This window comes from Melanerpes formicivorus, unplaced genomic scaffold, assembly GCF_026170545.1.
Source record: "Melanerpes formicivorus ecotype bairdi unplaced genomic scaffold, bMelFor1.0.p_v2 SCAF_20, whole genome shotgun sequence".
Taxonomy (NCBI): Eukaryota; Metazoa; Chordata; class Aves; order Piciformes; family Picidae; genus Melanerpes; species Melanerpes formicivorus.
The window spans coordinates 2864369-2882969 of record NW_027142372.1 but is presented as its reverse complement, the minus strand read 5'-3'; the positions used below and the strand labels follow the sequence as shown (position 1 = coordinate 2882969).

The 18601-nt window shown below is 38.2% G+C and overlaps 1 protein-coding gene across 10 annotated transcripts in view; it reads left to right on the top strand.

Annotated features, from left to right (window-relative positions):
• CHD9 (chromodomain helicase DNA binding protein 9) overlaps positions 1 to 16023 on the top strand; it is a 90745-nt gene extending 74722 nt beyond the window's left edge. For 5 of the 10 annotated variants that reach the window (XM_068150523.1, XM_068150524.1, XM_068150530.1 and 2 more), the window contains 13 exons: positions 420 to 477; positions 784 to 826; positions 980 to 1199; positions 1318 to 1520; positions 1769 to 2677; positions 4910 to 5073; positions 6469 to 6741; positions 7639 to 7807; positions 8765 to 8904; positions 9408 to 9629; positions 10266 to 10394; positions 11528 to 11632; positions 12572 to 16023. In XM_068150523.1, the coding sequence (XP_068006624.1) occupies positions 420 to 477; positions 784 to 826; positions 980 to 1199; positions 1318 to 1520; positions 1769 to 2677; positions 4910 to 5073; positions 6469 to 6741; positions 7639 to 7807; positions 8765 to 8904; positions 9408 to 9629; positions 10266 to 10394; positions 11528 to 11632; positions 12572 to 13435 (3499 nt within the window). In that variant the 3' untranslated portion in view covers positions 13436 to 16023. The remainder of the gene's footprint in view (positions 1 to 419; positions 478 to 783; positions 827 to 979; positions 1200 to 1317; positions 1521 to 1768; positions 2678 to 4909; positions 5074 to 6468; positions 6742 to 7638; positions 7808 to 8764; positions 8905 to 9407; positions 9630 to 10265; positions 10395 to 11527; positions 11633 to 12571) is intronic. The other 5 variants (XM_068150527.1, XM_068150531.1, XM_068150528.1 and 2 more) reach the window with 4 other exon arrangements.
• The last annotated feature ends 2578 nt before the right edge of the window (positions 16024 to 18601 follow it).

Here is an 18601-nt window from a genome sequence, read left to right as displayed (position 1 = left end):
ACTGGTCTGAACAGGGCCTGTACTTTGCTTTGCCATATTGGAAATACTGCTTAGACACTGAAGTATAAAAGCCTTCAGAGACAGAGTACTATAGACCCATTTGACTTGATTTCCAGTCAAGTCAGCTTGGTATATTAGTCTTCTGTAGCTAACCAGTGACCCCACTAGATCAATTTGAGTATGACTAGTAACTGCTGAAGAACTGCTTTTATGCATTGCTTCATCAGCAAGATAAAGCAGCTGAGGTCATAAAGAACATCTCTGAATTGGGGGTGGCAGGATTCCAGGCAAAGCTGCCATGAAATGTTTTCCTTATTTGAAATATGAAGTTAAATACAGTATACCTAACTAAATTTAAGTGAGTTTTGCTTTATTAAAATATTACTAAGATGAATTCTTTCATGTTGAAATTTTAACAGGGATGTTGAAGATCCAGAATATAAACCAGCACCAGCAATGTTTAAAGATGACATAGAGGTATAGTCGGCACTTACAGCTCCTTTAAACATGCTTAGAATGTAATATTTGCACCTTTTTGTTGAACATGGGATTACATTTTCCTGTGTTTCTCTAAACTGATAGAACCTGTTCTGTGTATTTCTGCAGTTGTGTGGCAGGGGGCAACGGGAGGGAATTATGTTGTCTGCTTTGTTAGCCATTTGTCCAAAATAGTCATTACTCATACTTTGTCGATTTCATATGTTGTCTGCAAGGTGCAAGTTTATCCTAAATCTCTGGAGAAGACTGCATTTTAAATTTTGCTTCTCTTATGCTTTTCTGTAGGATGATGCTTCATCCCCAGGTGATCTAGTAATAGCAGATGGAGGTAAATACATAAAAATTCAAATCTGAGCCAATTTGATCTATTTTTTGTTTTCTTTATTCTTAGCTAAAATATATTGACATTGCCTAGTGTCAAACCACGGGCACCAGCAGTGATTCATGTCTTTATTTCACCTGTGACTTTGTTTTCATGTAGATGGACAAATGATGGAAGGAGACAAAATCTACTGGCCCACTCAATCTGCCTTAACAACACGCCTTCGTCGCCTCATAACAGCTTATCAGCGAACAAGTAAGAATAGGCAGGCCCAGCAGATCCAGCCAGCATTCCCAATACAAACCAACATGATGCAGCCTCCGTATGAAGAAGCTGCTCTAAATCCAAAGATGGCTGCTAAGATTGAAAGACAGCAAAGGTATGTTCACCATGCAAATACATTATTAATACATCCTTACATAAAAACTACTGAAAAAATAATAGTAGTTTGCTGTGTGAAATAGTGAAGAGAATGACAACTTCCTTTTTTTCTCAAGATGGACAAGAAGGGAAGAAGCTGACTTCTACAGAGTTGTGTCCACATTTGGAGTGGTGTTTGATCCTGAAAGGGGACGGTTTGATTGGACCAAATTCAGAGCAATGGCAAGGCTGCATAAGAAGACAGATGAGAGCTTAGAGAAATACTTGTATGCATTTATGTCAATGTGCCGGAGAGTCTGTCGGCTCCCCTCAAAAGAAGGTGGGTGCATGTATTTTTTACTTTTATCTTTAATTTCTGTTGCCAGTGCGTATCTTGAATATTTTTTTTTCATGTGTTCCAAACTAGAAGTGAGGGAGAGGAAGGCAAAGAAATGTGCCAAATGTAAAATGGAAAGCGTATAATGCAGAGAGATATACATTAACTGATGAAAGCCATCTGCTTCTATTATTGATTTGTAGTGGAAGGGTTTTTTTGCAGACTCTCATCTTTGTTTTGTTTTAATACAGAACTCGTAGACCCAAACATTTTTATCCAGCCTATAACAGAGGAGCGTGCTTCTCGGACTCTGTATCGCATTGAGCTCCTGAGGAAAGTACGAGAACAGGCTCTCAGACACTCACAGCTGTTCGAGCGACTAAAGCTATGCCAGCCAAACCCAGACTTGCCTGTCTGGTGGGAGTGTGGGACTCATGACAGGGATTTACTTATTGGAGCTGCTAAACATGGAGTTAGCAGGACAGATTATCATATTCTTCGTGATCCTGAACTCTCATTTATGTCTGCCCAGAGGAATTATAATCAAAACAAAGTGGCACTCTCAAGGACTTCTACTCCACTCTTGCATCAGTACCAGATGGCATTATGTGCTTCTCCTCTTACACCTCAATCAAGATTATCAGATGCTAAAGTGAATGCTTTTGAGGACACAAAAGCTAAAAATGAACATCTGAAAGAGGACCCTCAGTCTTCAGAAGAGGAGTCTATGTCTACAGAGGAGGCACCAACAATAATGAAATCTGAACCTCTGAGCCCAAAAAATGGCCCACCAATGCAAAATACAGATCACAAACCTAGTGGGAAGACTGAAACAGACAGGCGCATGGTGGCAGCAAGGACAGAGCCTCTAACTCCAAACCCAGCTTCAAAAAAACAGAGAGTCAGTAAAAGAAGATCTGACTCTAGCTCTGACTCAGACTCTGACTCAGATAGATCATCCTGTTCTTCCAGGTCATCATCTTCATCCTCTTCATCTTCCTCGTCTTGTTCACGCTCTCGATCAGGCTCTAGCTCTTCATCGTCTTCATCGTGTTCTTCAGCATCTTCATCCTCATCCTCGTCATCCTCCTCCTCCTCGTCGTCATCATCATCATCGTCTGAAGAGAGTGATAGTGACGAAGAGGAGGCACAGAAACGTGGTATGTGTGTAGTCTTATTTCTGCAGTATAACTCTTAAATAAGTTTATTCATAATGGAAAAATGCCTGAAAAGGGTATTGCCCCTCACAAAAGTCAGCTTGAAGAATCAAGCACATATGTTTGAGTCAGAAGAATTTCAGGGATACAGCATTTTCTTTGCTTCATATCAGTGCCTTGGATGAGGTACTTGGGATTTGTTGACTGATTCCCAAAGCAAGCTTACTGTGTATGTGGTGCATGCCTAGAAGGTGTGTTGAATGGCTGATATTTTGTGGGAGCATACATTGTGTGTGTATGTCCTGCTACTGGTTCTTTTTCTTCCTAAATACAGAAGATTCTTTTGGTTTCCCCTGTTTGTATTTTCCAGTCTTGCTCACCTGTCTTTGTAGCTTCCTCATTGTGCTTTCATGAAGTCTGCAAGCTTCCTTCTGTCCAGTATAAACTGGAAGAGTATTGTAAGCTGCTTTTTCTTGGAAGCTGGAGGTGGCCAAGCAGTGTATTTGCTCTGCCAGTTTTCAAACACCTAAAAGATGTACCTGCTTAGAGAAGGCTGAGATGGTTATAGAACGCAGGACCAAAGAACAGAAACACATACGAAAGCTTCAAAGTAGAAGCAAAAACCTCTGATCAGTGATACAAAATTTTTACTAAACCAAACATTCATTATCGAATGTATTCCTTATTTTGATACTATGAAATGTCCTCTACTCAGGTGCTCCATTAAAACTCAGTATGGCGATCTTTTCACCTTCTATCTGAGAACAAATGGTAACAGAATAATGAAGAGGGTGAATTTAAGCAAGTGGATTACAGCATGAATAAATAGGCTTCTTTTTCTTTATGGTGAGGGTGATAGAGCACTGCAACAGGCTGCCCAGAGAGGCTGCGGAGTCTGGAGACTCAAAACCCACCTGGGTGAGTTGAAGTGCAGCCTGCCCTAGATGATCTTGCTTTGGGATTTGAATTGGACTTGATCTCTGGAGGTCCCTTCCAAACCCTAACATTCTGTGATTCTGTGAAAGGACAAATACAAGCCATAGGAATCATTTACTGGGAAAAAGAACGATTCCTGGCCAAGTGAAATGCTGCTTTAACAAAATTATGAAGTTGCTGTTGCCTGTAGCAATGAAAGGACCTTCTCTGAGGAAACAGTTGTCCGTAAACATATAAACAGTGAGAGAAAGGCATGCTTATATGATGTAAATATTTAGATTTAGATGGAGGATACCATAACATGTGCTACAAGTCCAAATATTAGGCTTGCTTTCTGCCAGCTCAGTCTGTTTAAGCAAGTACTTGTGCCATCCTCAGATAGCAGATCTTGTAAATCAGTCAGCCTTTCTTTTTGTGGCTATTTTGCTGTAAGTTTGTGTTTGAGATTGGTGAAGGCTGGAAAATTCTCTTAACCTCATCTGCATTTCTGTTTTTAGCCCAGTCTTTTTTGTGTGTATTGTACAATGGTCACGGACCTTTGGCATATTTCTCACATTTGAAAGTTTTTTTCAGAGAAAGCTGAGTTTCATAAGGTGACTCAATACAAATGCAAGTTCTGCAGAATTGTCCCTCAATACACTTACTCTAGCTGCTGTGGTATTTACCTTTTCAGGCAGCACCCATGTCATAGTAGAGCTTACTTTGGATGGAGGCAAAAGTAAGATAATAAAAAGGAACATATAACGAAGTTGGAGGACACAGTAGAAAAAATTCTGGGAAGAAATTTTTTGTGATTGAATTTTTTTAAATTAAGTGATGCACATGATGAACATGTGCTCAATACATGGAACATGTGCTCAATACATGGAACATGCAACATTGTGTCCAGTAAATGAAATGAGGGGTTTTTGAGTAGCGTCACAGTAGCTTTGCCATGTTCTGGTATTAGGCACTTTTCATTTCAATTTCATCCTGTATTTTGGTGAATGTTGCCTTACAAAGAAAATATGTTACAAGAAGTGAGGACTGTCTGTCAGATTACTCTGAAGCACAGCTCTTTTCAAATAGCTATGTTTGACATGTTAAGCTCTTGAGATATTGATGAGAGTGCACCTAGAATTTATATGTGTAGAAAAGGATCAGCAGTCACCCTGAAAACCCTAACAGATGAAGTCTTCAGTTTGGCTTTGTGTTTGGACTTTCTCTGAGCATTATTCTGCATGTTTTGTTCACCTGAACCTCTTAAAATGAGTGTTTAATTTCTTTACAATAGCAAATGACATTGGTCATTTTATTTAGCAGAAGGAACGCCGCATATAAAAGCATACGATGAAGAGAGCGTAGCTTCTCTGAGTACTACACAAGATGAGACGCAAGACAGTTTCCAGATGAACAATGGGACACCAAATTCCAGTTATCTCCTACAAGGTGGATACATGTTGGCTGCATCCTACTGGCCGAAGGTAAGTTTATTCTACTGTTTTGAAAACAAGAGTTGTAGGGAAAGGTGGGCTGTGACATTTGTACTCAATTAAATATGTTAAAACCATAGCACTGAATTGTGAGGACATCCTAGGGAAAAACAGACTTCTGTTCTTGATAAATTACAGAGCTGTGTCTGTAGGAAACAGAATGTTCACATTGGAAACAACTTGAAAGGAAGCATATTTTGAAGAGGAGATAATTTATCAGGTATTTGGAGGATTTTAAGTCTGAGAGGAATTGTGTAGAGTAGTCCAAAAGAACGTAAATAAATTAAGTGGAGCAATGTTTTAATATGCTTACTCTGTTGCTAGGCATATGGTATACAAAAAAAAAAGACACTGGAGACACTGGCATTTTAATTTAGAAACAAAACAAAACAAAAACCCAAACCAGCCAGTTTAAAAATCTCTTTTTTGTGGAACAGGTGTGAGTTGCAAATCAGCGTAAAGATTCAGAGCCAGATCACAATCTTGTAAGGAAGAAAAGGAGACCAAAAGGGTGATGAAACAGGGAAAATAGATGTAGGACCTGAACTTCAGGAGCTTTTGCTTCTTGTTGTTATGCTTGCTCCTGGAACATGCACTGCAATGTAACAACTGCTACTTTTTTTTTTTATGTTCATTTTGAGAAAAGGAGCATAACTTTCATGTCATAGGTGCTTGACAAATGGTGAAAAATGATAGAATGTGCAAAATCAGACTTCAGTTGTAGGGGATGATCTTGAGCTTGGCAAGCAATGTTGACTTACAAAGCAGGTAATTCTAGTGTTCATATATTTGGCAAATAATTGAGCGCTGAGATTTTCAGAAACCTGGTTGTTTCTGGAGTCTGCATGTTCTTAGCTGAGTTTATTGAGACTCAAGATACATGTATTATGTAGTTGTGTTAAGTCAGATCTGTGTTTGGTGTCTAAGGAATGTAAATGAGGAATAACATGTTTACAGAAGCTGAAATCTGAGGAGAAGATAAGTCTGTAGATTTAGTTTTCTAAATGCTGATTGCCAGGTATGTTATGGTGCTACTCACAGCTTCCTACCCTGCCAAGAAATCCAAGCCAGACCTGAGTACTACCTTAGTAGTTATCATATATTTCTTCTAAAAATCAGTGAGATGGGTTTCAGGCATTTGCAAGCCTTAAACTCACTATGGATAAGGGAGACTGCATATTTGTTCTACAAGTAGCAAAATTAAGTCCAGAGGTGGCTTTCTCAAACTTTTACAAGGATATTGGTACAAATACAGGCACTTGAAAAATCTTTTAAGACCAAATTCAGTGATTTAAAAATGCAATCACTTCTCTTCTTTCTGGAATTAGACGATAATCCAGTGCTGGTAAGCATTACTCTGACAGAAATGTTTTCTCTTGTTTTTAGGATCGAGTTATGATTAATCGACTTGACAGTATTTGTCAAACGGTGTTGAAAGGTAAATGGCCTTCAGCAAGAAGGAGCTATGACAGCAACACAGTGGCATCTTTCTACACAACCAAGCTTCTGGATAGCCCAGGTGCAGCTGCAGATTACAGTGAGCCCAGTGCACCAACACCCCCCCTTGCAGGCGTTAAAGAAGAATACGACCAGTCACCACAGATGTCAAAGGTGAAGAAGCATGTACGAGAAAAGGAGTTTACAGTGAAAATCAATGACGTATGTTTATTTTTATTGCCCTAGGACCTGATTGCGATTGCGGTGTGCGGCATGCTTTACCTGCAAGTGGCTGCCTGCTCTCACTCTCACTTCCTTCACACACTTGTTTGTGGGTATTTGGGTCTGCTGCTTCTGGGCATTAAGTGTTTGGGGATTGGGTTTGGTTGGTTTTGTTTGTTTGTTGATTTTTGGGTTTTTTTTTAGGGGGCTGAGGGGTTTTGTTTGGTTGATTTGGGTTTTAATTTGCGTTAGTCACTGGAAGGAATTATTTCCTTTGCTGAATTGAAACATCATTCTGGTGCTTCCTCAGACAGCATGTTTTGTCCTATTTCTAAGAAACTTGGGTAAAAAAACCAACAAACACACAAACACAAAAATGGTACTTAAAAGGTACTTCTGTTGTTAGGCTTTTTTAAAACAGATTTGAGCATGTCCTCTCCAGCAAGTGCTTCATGGTTTCATGCTCTTCTAGAGGATTATCGGTAGATTTCCCGGTTTCAATGCAGAAGCCTTTTTCTTACAAACATTTTCTTTTTAAACATTTTTCTTATCTCTAGTTTGAGACCTGTTTGTATATGTAAAACTGTGTGTCGTTTTCCACTTGTAATTGGGTTTGGTATTTCTTTAGGACTGGTTCAGGGAGGTAGACAGCTGTGTTGTGTCTGGACTTTTCACCAAAGAGAGCAAATAATTTAAAATTCATAGAAGCAGTTCCATGAAATTTCTATTCAGAGTTGTTGTTTATGTGGAGGAGAAGCAAGACTTCTTTTAAGGTCTAATACAATGTTTTCATTTTTCCTCAACTCTTCTGGAGTAACTGTATGTAAGAACCCTGATTATGAAGTAGTCATTTCTGCTGCAGAAGAGACTCTTCTAACCCTGGCATTTATTTAACAGGAAGGTGGTTTGAAATTGACTTTTCAGAAGCAGGGGCTGTCTCAGAAAAGGCCATTTGAAAGCGAGGAAGGTGTATTGGGACAGCAGCAATACCTGGCTCGGCTACGTGAACTCCAGAACGCCTCAGAAACCAGCCTTGTTAACTTCCCCAAATCACTTCCCAAATCAGGTATCTAAAATTGAATGCCATCTTCTTATGGGTTCTTCTGTTGATCCCATCTATGAGCAGTGGAGAGACATGTTTGTGATGTTATATGTTCTAAACTGCAGTCTGGAGAAACGCTTTCCAGTATCTTAGGGAAACTGGACACCTAAGTTAAGGCATGAGGTTGGACCACATGTATACTCTCAGAATATCAGCTACTGTAATGTTCATTTATTAGGAAGATGCTATTTTACATCATAAACACCCTCACAAGAAAATGTAAATTATTTTAAGTGCATCACTCTACACTGACAGTCATCAATTTAATTCAGAATTTACTGAGGCTGGTTTGTGAGTAAAGATGATCAGATTTATGCCTGTGTCAGTTTGCACTCTTCATAGAAAGAACCAACTTTTGGTTTGTAGCCAAAAGCTTATGGCTTATTTTCACAAAAAATAAGAGTAGGTGTACACTGACAAATAAAAATTACCCCAAAGAAAGTTAAAATTTGAATTAGAATATAGAAATTACCAGAATTGGGTAGCAGATTTAGGCCAGCTTCCGATTCACTGGAGTTCATTGACATGGCATACACATGTGGATGAGAATGTTTCCTTTTAAAATAATACTGTCCTTCACTTGCATTTTGTACTTACCTGTTCTTTGGCAAGATACCACAAAGGTCTAGATGGAAACAGTTATGTAGTGCCATCTGCCTCTGTGTGTGCCATGCCCTGTACAGATATATTTGGCAGGGAGAGGGAGCAGTAATAGAAGATTCTGGTAGTGTAGTGTGTTCTCTCTGCCTGATTTTAGTAGTGTGTTAAACATTTGTGAAACAATAGGCAATTTTTGTTACATGTAGAAATTACATGCACTATATCAAGTAGCTTTATTTCCTTTTTCTATTATTATTGAGACATGGTTTTAGTTAAAAACGGCTCAAGCATCTGACACTAATTTTATTGAATTATTATTAGGTACTTCCAGTCACTTAACAACCAGTGCCAATGGAGTCATAGTTGACAGTCAGCCTGTAGTCAAAAAGAGAAGAGGAAGAAGGAAGAATGTGGAGGGAGTTGATGTCCTCTTTATAAACAGAAATAAACAGCCTAATCATGTAAGTAAACGTGATTTTGTATGCAAAAATAAGGTCCAAATTATTGGTAATCCTTTAACTGAGCATAAACAGCTGTCAATGTAAAAATCTTCCATTACTCAAGTGTTAGATTTGGCATTTTTTTTTCTGAACTTGTTTGTTGACAGTTTAGAAGAACTGGTAGAGTTTTGCTAAATATTACATGTACATCATATTTATAACTAGTTTAATATTTATAACAAGTTCAATTCCAGTTTTGATGAACTGTAGTAAACAATGTAGCATTAAAAATTTGATATTTGCCCTAGCAATGCTACATCCTTTCCTGTGATATCTGTTACAGGACCTGATTGTACAGTGACTTAAGGGCAGTTACCTGTGGCATGAGTAATCTCATTGAGCCCTTGAGTGTGTACATAATGATCTGCAGGACTGTGGCCTTCACTGTATGATATGTGAAATTATTTTGATGGCTTTTTGTTTTTCCTATGGAGAGCTTAGTCAAATGTTTTGGATTTCTTCAGGTTAATCTAGGTATTAACTCCTGTCAAGCTGCTGCAGGGATAAACCCAGCCCTCACTTACACGCAGTCCCAAGGTGTGCTAGATGCAGAGAGTCCAGTTCCTGTTATTAACCTAAAAGATGGAACAAGGCTTGCAGGTGATGATGCCCCTAAAAGAAAAGATTTAGAAAGGTGGCTTAAAGAACATCCTGGATATGTTGAAGATTCAGGAGCTTGTATTCCTGTGAGTATTCCTTTCAACTTTGCTTTAGATAGTAAAATATTTCTCATAAAATGTGTTTAGATTTGTGTGCTGTGTTACATGGAATTACTCCTTTCCCTATTTTGTTTAGGAAAAGGAAAATGTCCATTTCTTTATAGATAAGGTCCTTTTCCCTCACAAATGTAATTGCTAAGAAAAGCAATACTTAACAAAGGCACTCGATTTTGGTCTAATTTCACCTAAGATTAAAAAAATATCCAAGATATTTTTATATTTTATATATGTTACCATGATGTGGAGGGTGGAGCTGAAAATGTTTGACTTTAATTGAACATTTTAGTGAAGTGCAAGAAGATGAAACAACCTTACTTCTGCTTAAAGCTGTTATAATGCAGAACAGTAGCAACATTCCTGACAGTTAAAGCATTTTGAGAACTGAAATATGATTAAAACAATGGGCAGAGGTATCAGAGAGAGCTGTTTGCTAGGCTGATGACATGATTGTGATTAGTAAATCAGTTTTGTTATTGAAGTATTTCTGAAATCAAAGGAATGCCATCAGAGGAATGCCTGATTCAAGAGAATGCACAGATGCCTTAGAATCCGTACACTAGTTATATCAGAAAGATAATTGGCTTTTAAATTCCTTTATAACAGAGGATGCAGCTGCATGATGGGAGACCCAAACAAAAAAGACATCGTTGTCGAAACCCTAACAAACTGGATGTTAACAGCTTGACTGGTGAAGAGCGTGTCCAGCTCATAAATAGAAGAAATGCAAGAAAGGTATTCATAATACTCTTCTCATTCTGATGTTCCCCAAATGAAAAGTTCCCCAAAATGAGGAGCTCTGTTTACTAACTACATTTGTTAAAATACTGTGAGCAAAGGAAAGGGTTTTGGCGTAAGGTTTTGGTACAGAACAAGGAAGTCAATAACAATCTTCTAGTAAGTGTTTTTCAACTGTGAAAATGTGTAAGCTATGGCTAGAAACTTACCCTGTGATGAAGTCTGGATAGAATTGAACACTTGGTGTATTGCAGTGTTTATACCATTGCCTAATACAGAGGTATGGCCACTGAAATGCTGCTGCTTTGATCAGAACAGCATGTAATCTCCCAAGTTCTAGATTTTGTGTACATCTTCTCATTACTACTTGACATGGAAACTATTGGCAGTGCCTGCATAGAAACTTGTCCATTAGAATGGCTTAAATCCTGTGTACTGGATTGTTTTGCTTTTTCCTTTTATCAGTTATCTCTGACAGTTGACCTTTGTGGTTCACCAGTATATGTGTGCTGTGAATCACACTGCCAGGTTAAACAGTTGCATGACAGGAGAACAAAAGTAGAAGAGAAATTGTTGTATAAAATCCCTGTAGTGGAAGATGGGAGACTAGGTGCTGAGTTACATTTTTTGGACAGGTGATCAAACTAGGGGAAGGTATAATGCATTTAAATAGCCTTTGGGGAAAGCTAAAAGGCAATATTCAGGGAAAGCCTGCAGAACATTACTGTTGTTTACTGAAGAGATTTGGACAGTTGTGTGGGACGGTGCCTTTGAATGTCAGCGTAGTACCAGAGCAGCAGTCCCGTGGGAGCCCTTCAGGGTATTGTGACAATACAGGGAGCATTTTCTCTTGTGATACTGCTGGCTTTTCTGTTAGTTAGAGAGCAGTTGCAAGGAAAGCAGGAATTCTTTTCTGTGCTGCTGTATTAAGGTTGGAAGCTTTGTGCATCTGTAGAGGAGCGTGAGGCAGAATTGGAGTGTCTTTAATTTCTTCAATGCGTTGAGACAGCAGCTCTGTAGAGGAACCTGTGTGGTTACAAGTCTCTTAAAAAAAACAGTGTCAGATACGAATGTTGCCACCTTCTTACTGAATGAGAAGCATTTCCTCACTTCTGCTTTCTGCTTTTCAGGTTGGGGGTGCATTTGCTCCCCCTCTGAAGGATTTGTGCAGGTTCTTGAAAGAAAATCCAGAGTATGGAGTGGCTCCTGAATGGGGAGAAGTCGTAAAACAGTCTGTGAGTATTTGCAGAGTAATTGTGGTGTGAAATGTATCCTAAAAACAAATAAGGCAAATGGGAGGTGAAAAAGACATGCCAAAACAGGATTAGACTGCAGTCAATAAAGGTATAAATAATAGCAAAATTACTTTCAGAATTCAATAGTTATCCACAGGACAGAAAAATAAAGCATTAGTTTTGAACTCCTCTAATTGTATTAGGCTAGTTTAAATTAGAGATGCTTGCCTGGGAAGAGAAGACTATTTAAATATGGAGGTATTAGTTTATCTTACAATTTAACATTCTGTAAGGGGAATTTTCAAGATAGTGTATCTCAAAGAGAATATTAATGGCTATTGCAGTTCTTTATTCATCATTAGGTAGAGGAGGGCTTACAGAGTTGAAGTAACAATTGTGCAAGCCCTAAAAAGGTGCTATGAATTTCATTTAAATTACACTTGAGTCTTGACTGTTCTGTTTATGGCTGAGGGGGAGTAGGAGGGCATTAAACAGACACTAGCGATCACAAAAGGGCTTGGAGATTGTTGGTCTGCATGCAGACATTTAACTTCAAATTGAGCAACTAACTTTTAAACTAAATTGTGAAATGATTGGAATGTGGTAATACTGCAAAGCAGTGCTGGCTCAGATCTTATATTAAGATTGCTCCTGATATTAACTATATTTGGCTTGATCTGCAAACAGACCTGTAAGGATGAAGTAGCAGATGGTCTGAGAAGAGACCTGTGTAGCCCTCACTGTGGAAACAGGCTTTCAGACATTGAGTTGTGATAGCAGGGTCACCACAAATTCCAGTGAGCAGTCTAGAGATCAAGCTGCTATGCTAACACACCAGAATAATCTTTGACGCTGTTACTGTGCACTGGGGTCTTTTGTTTGCTTTTACTTTTCCATCTCTAAGCTCTCAACTACAAGTCCCCTATGTGTCTCTCACAGGGATTTCTTCCAGAGGGTATGTTTGACCGTATTCTCACTGGACCTGTTGTGCGGGAAGAAGTAAGCCGGAGAGGAAGGCGCCCCAAAAGTGAGATTGCCAAGGCAACAGCAGCTGCAGCAGCAGCCACAGCTGCCAGCGTGTCAGTTAACCCTCTGCTAGCTAACGGCCTGCTGCCAGGAGTGGATCTGCCGAGTCTTCAGGCCTTGCAACAAAACCTGCAAAACCTGCAGTCGCTGCAAGTAACAGCAGGGTTAATGGGAATGCCAGCTGGCCTAACTACTGGAGGAGAAGCTAAGAACATGGCTGCCATGTTCCCCATGCTGCTGTCAGGGATGGCTGGATTACCAAACTTGCTGGGCATGGGAGGACTTCTGACAAAGTCTACAGAATCTGTTTCAGAGGAAAAAAAGGGAAGCGATTCCAAGGAGGCAGATACAAAGAAAGAAAGGACAGAAGACCAAAATACAGATACTGGTGGTGAAAACTCTGTTTCAAGTTCTCCTTCAACATCCTCTGCTGCTGCAGCTGCCAATCCTCTCTCTCTTAACCCATTACTTTTGTCCAACATACTTTACCCAGGGATGCTTCTCACTCCAGGCCTTAATCTTCATATCCCAGCTTTGTCTCAGTCTAATATTTTTGATGTACAGAACAGTGAAAGCAATGACACAGGCTCAGCTAAGCCCACAGAAGAAAAGGAGGAAATTTCTAGGGTTAGAGATCAGGAAGACAAAGGGGGAACAGAGCCAAGCTCTCACAATGAAAACAGCACAGATGAGGGTTCAGAGAAAGCAGATGCTTCATCTGGATCTGATAGTACATCATCTTCATCTGAGGATTCAGATTCTAGTGATGAAGACTGACCCCAGACTCTGCACTTAAATTATAAACTGATTTTGAATTTATTCTTTAATTATTTTGTTGTAAATAACCTAGTGTTGAGTGCATCAATGATTTACTGACCGAACATTTCAGTATTTGTTTAGAAGTGCAAACTGCTTTCAGAGACATTTTGCATGTAATATTTCTTGAAGTTCATAAGTTTCTGAACTTGTATGTACTATCAAATACACAATGGTGTAAAATTGCAACAAAAGGCATTATAATTTTGTTGGGGGGGTTAATTTTATGAAAATAATGCTCAAGTAAGAGCTGTATATTTAATATATTTGCAGTGAACACAGAATACTTTATGCATATTATTGATTTAATTTGAATATAGTTTTACAGCCTCCTTGACACTTATAATTTACAGATCAAAACTCAGCAATAATTTGGGCAGCTAATGAATGTCATGAAAGCTGTAGAATCTACATCACCATCCATTGCTTTAATTACATGAAAATGCTCTAGTGTTGTGATGCACTGCTGTTTCCAATTCAGGTACAAGTGTGTTTAAAAAGATAAATTTTTCCCAATCAGCCAATTAAACTGGCTACCTGTTACCTCAGCTGAGTTAGTTTAGGAAGTTTACATTGGTTTCTATTACTTGTTTTCAGGTTTTGTTTTGTTTTCTAAAGACATCCTGTATATCATGTTAAAATCTGAGTTATTTGAGATATGACTGTTGGTTTTGTTGGTTTTGGGTTTTTTTCCTCTTTTTACAGCTGTTCCCTTTGACAGCAGTAAGGGGAAATCAAAGCAAAAACTGTCGTATCACATGCTACTTGGCACCATGTAGACCTATTTAGTTTACATCTTGCAAAGTTTTGGGCTCCCTCCACAGAATTGAAAGTCCCAAAATGAGGAGTAGTTTCCCCAAGACTCAGAAGAGGCAAACTGTTAGAAAGTGCCACTGAAAAGACCTTTCAACACTGCATACTTCATGTAAAATTTGTTTGTTTGCTTTGTTCGTGTAGATTTCTATTTGTGTTTTATGTCATAAAACCTCCTGGAGTTACCAGTTAATAATGGTAAATAAAGTCTAGATAGTTTTGAACTCCTTTTGAGTTTAAACTTCTCTGCAGATTTAAATCTGACTAAATATTAAATATTACTCCAAATCATTATTGGGATATCACTTCATACATTATGCTGAGTTACCCACTAAAGAAAAAGCACTTTGAATAGTAAGGAAGACAAATTATTCTAGAAACCACAGTAACAGGGCATAAAGCATCTGTTTAAGTCCAAATCCTTAGAACCCCTTACTATATAAAATCTAATATTTGATGTGTGATATGATTCCTCCTTCTTCTTAAGCTGCTATTACTCTGACACAGTCAAGGCCCAGATTGACATTTACAGAAGTTGTGAACTGTCTGAGACTTCAGCTGACCTTGGTTACATCGTTTGCGGTCCAAGAATAGGCGAGTGTTAAGAGAAAATAGATACAGGTACTAGTAGAAGTCATTGAAAAAGCTTTACAAAGGGATAAATTTAAAAATAAAGAAACAAACTGTATATTTTGATATAGTTCTGTTGCTTGCTTGTACAGTAAAACAACTGTGTTGTTTTTTTATCAAGAACTTTACCAATGAAATCTAAGTTTCTATGTGCAAAATAACTAGCCCCATGATTAGAAGCAGTATTACATGTAATTACACAAGTACCATTTGGATTGTGCTGGTTACGTATTTTCCCAAGTAGTATTCTGATTTTTGGCCCTTCATGCAGTGTCTTAGCAATAGTGAAAATTGAAAACTGCCAAGAGAAGGGGGTAGCAATTCTTCATCATGAAAAAGAATTAAAAAAATTCGTATTTAATATTTTGCCCTTTGTAATATAGCACTTTTATTTAACTAGGATGCATCTATGAAATAGCCAAAGTTTACAAACAGTTAACAACTTAGTTTGCTGATGGAGTATGTCAATGATACCATCACTTCCCACCCTTACCCCACAAAACAAATCCTAAATCTTGTGGCTAAAACCTAATTTATATCAGATTTATGAAATAAAGTATTTTCCTAATTATGGTCAAGTGAGTTTGGTTACCATTCTAGTGATTCTTTCTATGTAATAAGGCAATTACAGTTTCAAGTAATGAAGGCTGGTGTAGACTTGAACATAATATATTGAGTTTATTTTTAATCAGTTTGAACCAGAAGGGGAAAAAATGTCCCACTATCAGCTATAAACTATATGCAAATAAGGTTGTATAAAGTTAAGGGTTATAAGGAAACCTCAGTAGAATTACACTAATACTGAAGTTAAAAGGATATCCAAGGTGATGATAAAGTGTGTGTTGGTAGTTACTAAAAGAACCTTAGCTGTTATTGCCTTGTATTTCTATCCCTTGTTTCAGGCTTCATGATGCAAGTCTTAGTCCAGTTTTTTTTTGGACATTTGCAATATTTGCCAGTTGTGTTCTGTGTAGTCTGAATTTGCTTTCTGTAGTTGAACAAGCGTCTTAAAAAGTCATTTGTAATTTATTGAATTACTTTCTATGATGTTCTATAGAGCAAATGGAAGTTTAATTATTTTTTATTAAACATATTCTTTGACTACCCATGATGTCGGCCTCAATATGTGAAAACAATGCCATCTGTGCCAGGATTAAATGTGTATCATTCAGCAGCAAAAATTAGGTTTCAGTCTTAAGCTCTAAACTGGAAATTATTCTCAAGACCTTTAGAATATGGTGTCCTTATTTCTGCCAGTCTGAATGTTGGCTGCAGATGATGATCGTCCTTTCTGAGGCTCTTTCTTAAATCAGTACACAAGTGATAGAAATGCACATACGTATTCTCTTTTGATGTTCTTCCCTCTCTGGTTTTTGTCCTTGGAAGTCCTACAGAATCGCTAATATTCTTAAAATTTGTTCTTAGCAGGTCTGGTAGAAAACTGTTAGAGATTTTGGAAAAGGGGAAAAATCATGTCTTGTAATTTCACCATCCAGTGCTTGTAGTCTGTGAATTTAAAATATAACTACATCGTTATTTTCAGTAAAACTGTTTCCGAGGAACAGATGATCTAGACACAGTATTGGTGTTTAATTTCTTGCACTCCTTTAAGCTTTTTTTTAAACAGTATCTGGATATGATTATTATACAAGACGATAACAAATGGCCTGTGGCAATTTACTTACCCTATTTTTTCCAGTTTTGCTCAGAGACAATTATTTCTGCCATGTTATTTAGTAATGTTTCATTTATCTGTCCATTTCTCCAAGGCAGTACTGATGCACCATTAAAATAGATGTTTACTTCTTAAACTGTAGCGAGATGAGCATGCCTGGCCTCCCTGCTTAATACAAAGGCATCTGCAGCATAGCATTATATGGAATTGTGATGTGAGAGTTACTAACAGTTGTATAAAGAATTTCTGATCTCAGTAAACCTGTAATTATCTTCAACATAAGCACACTGTATCAGTAGCTGACCAGCACTGCAGATTCTACATCTGTATTCTGCTGGTGCCTGCAGAGGAGACTTAATTACACTAGTGTGGCTACGGGAGTTTACAAAATAACTCCCCTGGCTTATCTAAATGGCCCTAATGTTCTACAGATAGGCAAGTTCTTTTCCTTGGTGCATTTAGAGGAAAAGAAAATAAAGATAATAGCTTTCCATAACTAGACAGTAAGGAAATCTTGATCACTTTGTTTTTAACTAATGATTTTTTAAAGGAATTTTTTTATATTAAAGATACTACAGGGACTTCTGCTGGTTAAATGTTCCCTGACAACCAAGGCAAGTTTCAGTTAACATTTCCAGGAGGAAAACTACTATGTTAGGGGAAAATTTTTAGCTTTTAGGAATTAAGTACATGTGACAGCTGTTAGAAAATACTAACATTATATAAGAAGACTGAAGTCTTGAAATAGAGAAGTGATACAGGTAAGTATCTCCCAAAACACCTTGACTTTCGTGACTTAGATTTTAACTTCAGTTTGGATTACTTTATACTCTGGCTAGCTAACATTCAGATTATTTTTAAAAAACCCAAACTACTTAGCATTAATCAAATGACAGCAGTTCCCTACTTAAAAGGAGCCAGGGATATTTCCAGGTTAGACAAATAAAGGCTATGATTTATGTTTGGGGTCTTTTTTTAATGCTGCCACCTTTCAGGCTCTCACACAAGGAAGGAAAGGGCCATTCAGAAGATTCTACCATGAAGTTTTTCAGCAAAATGAGGACTTTGCTTTTTCCTTTGTGGTTTTTTTTGTCTTCACCTGGGAACAAGTCCCAGGAGTGCAAAATTCCGTAAGGTCTTTTCCAACCCAAACCATTCTGTGAATCTCTGAATCTTTTAATACTGGGGAGGGGAAGGCTGTTCCTGCTCTTTTTTATCCAAAGAATTTTGAAGGAGTAGATTCTAATAGAAAGTAAAATACTGTAATCAGGTATTGCTGTGTTCTACTTTTAACAAATACTGTCACTAGCTAAACTGAAAAGCCCTGCTGTGTTATATACAGGCTTCTGGGTGGCAGAGTATCCCATACAGCTGCTGCGTCACTGCAAAGTTCTCAGCTCCTTTAAAACAACCAAACAAAAAAACCCCACCCAAGACAGGCATATATTGGATAGAGCCTAACCATGAGGTTTTTAATGTTACAGTGAAATGTGCAAGACTCCCAAGTTGTCCTGGGAGGCTGAGGGGCTGTGGACCTTACTGTCACCCCCATCTTCCAGAAGCAGTTCAGGCTTTCTGCTGTCATCAGATGCCCTCGGTGCTGGGAAAACAAATTCATGCTCCTGTCCTGGAAAACATTACAGGTTAGCCAAGTCTTTTGGGTTTCTGACACGTTTTTACCCTTTGAAGCTTTCCTTGTTGGCTTTGAAATGCTCGTAGCACAAAAGCAAACAGGCACTGTCACTAAATCTCTTTGTATAGTCTGTTTTACTGATCTTTCATGTATTCCTGATCCAGGACTAACCTTAAGGCCTATTTTTGGGAGTCTCCTCTTCTGCTCTGTAGGGCCTTTATACTAAGAGCTGTCACTGTCTTTCCACGATTTCTCCTGTAGAAAAATCATATCCCCTATTCAACAGCCGCTACTGGAACAGCCACTTACTAAGTGTTGATGGAAGTAAAGTAATTCAAACACAAAGTACTTTGTGGGTTTGTATTGAACTTATTTT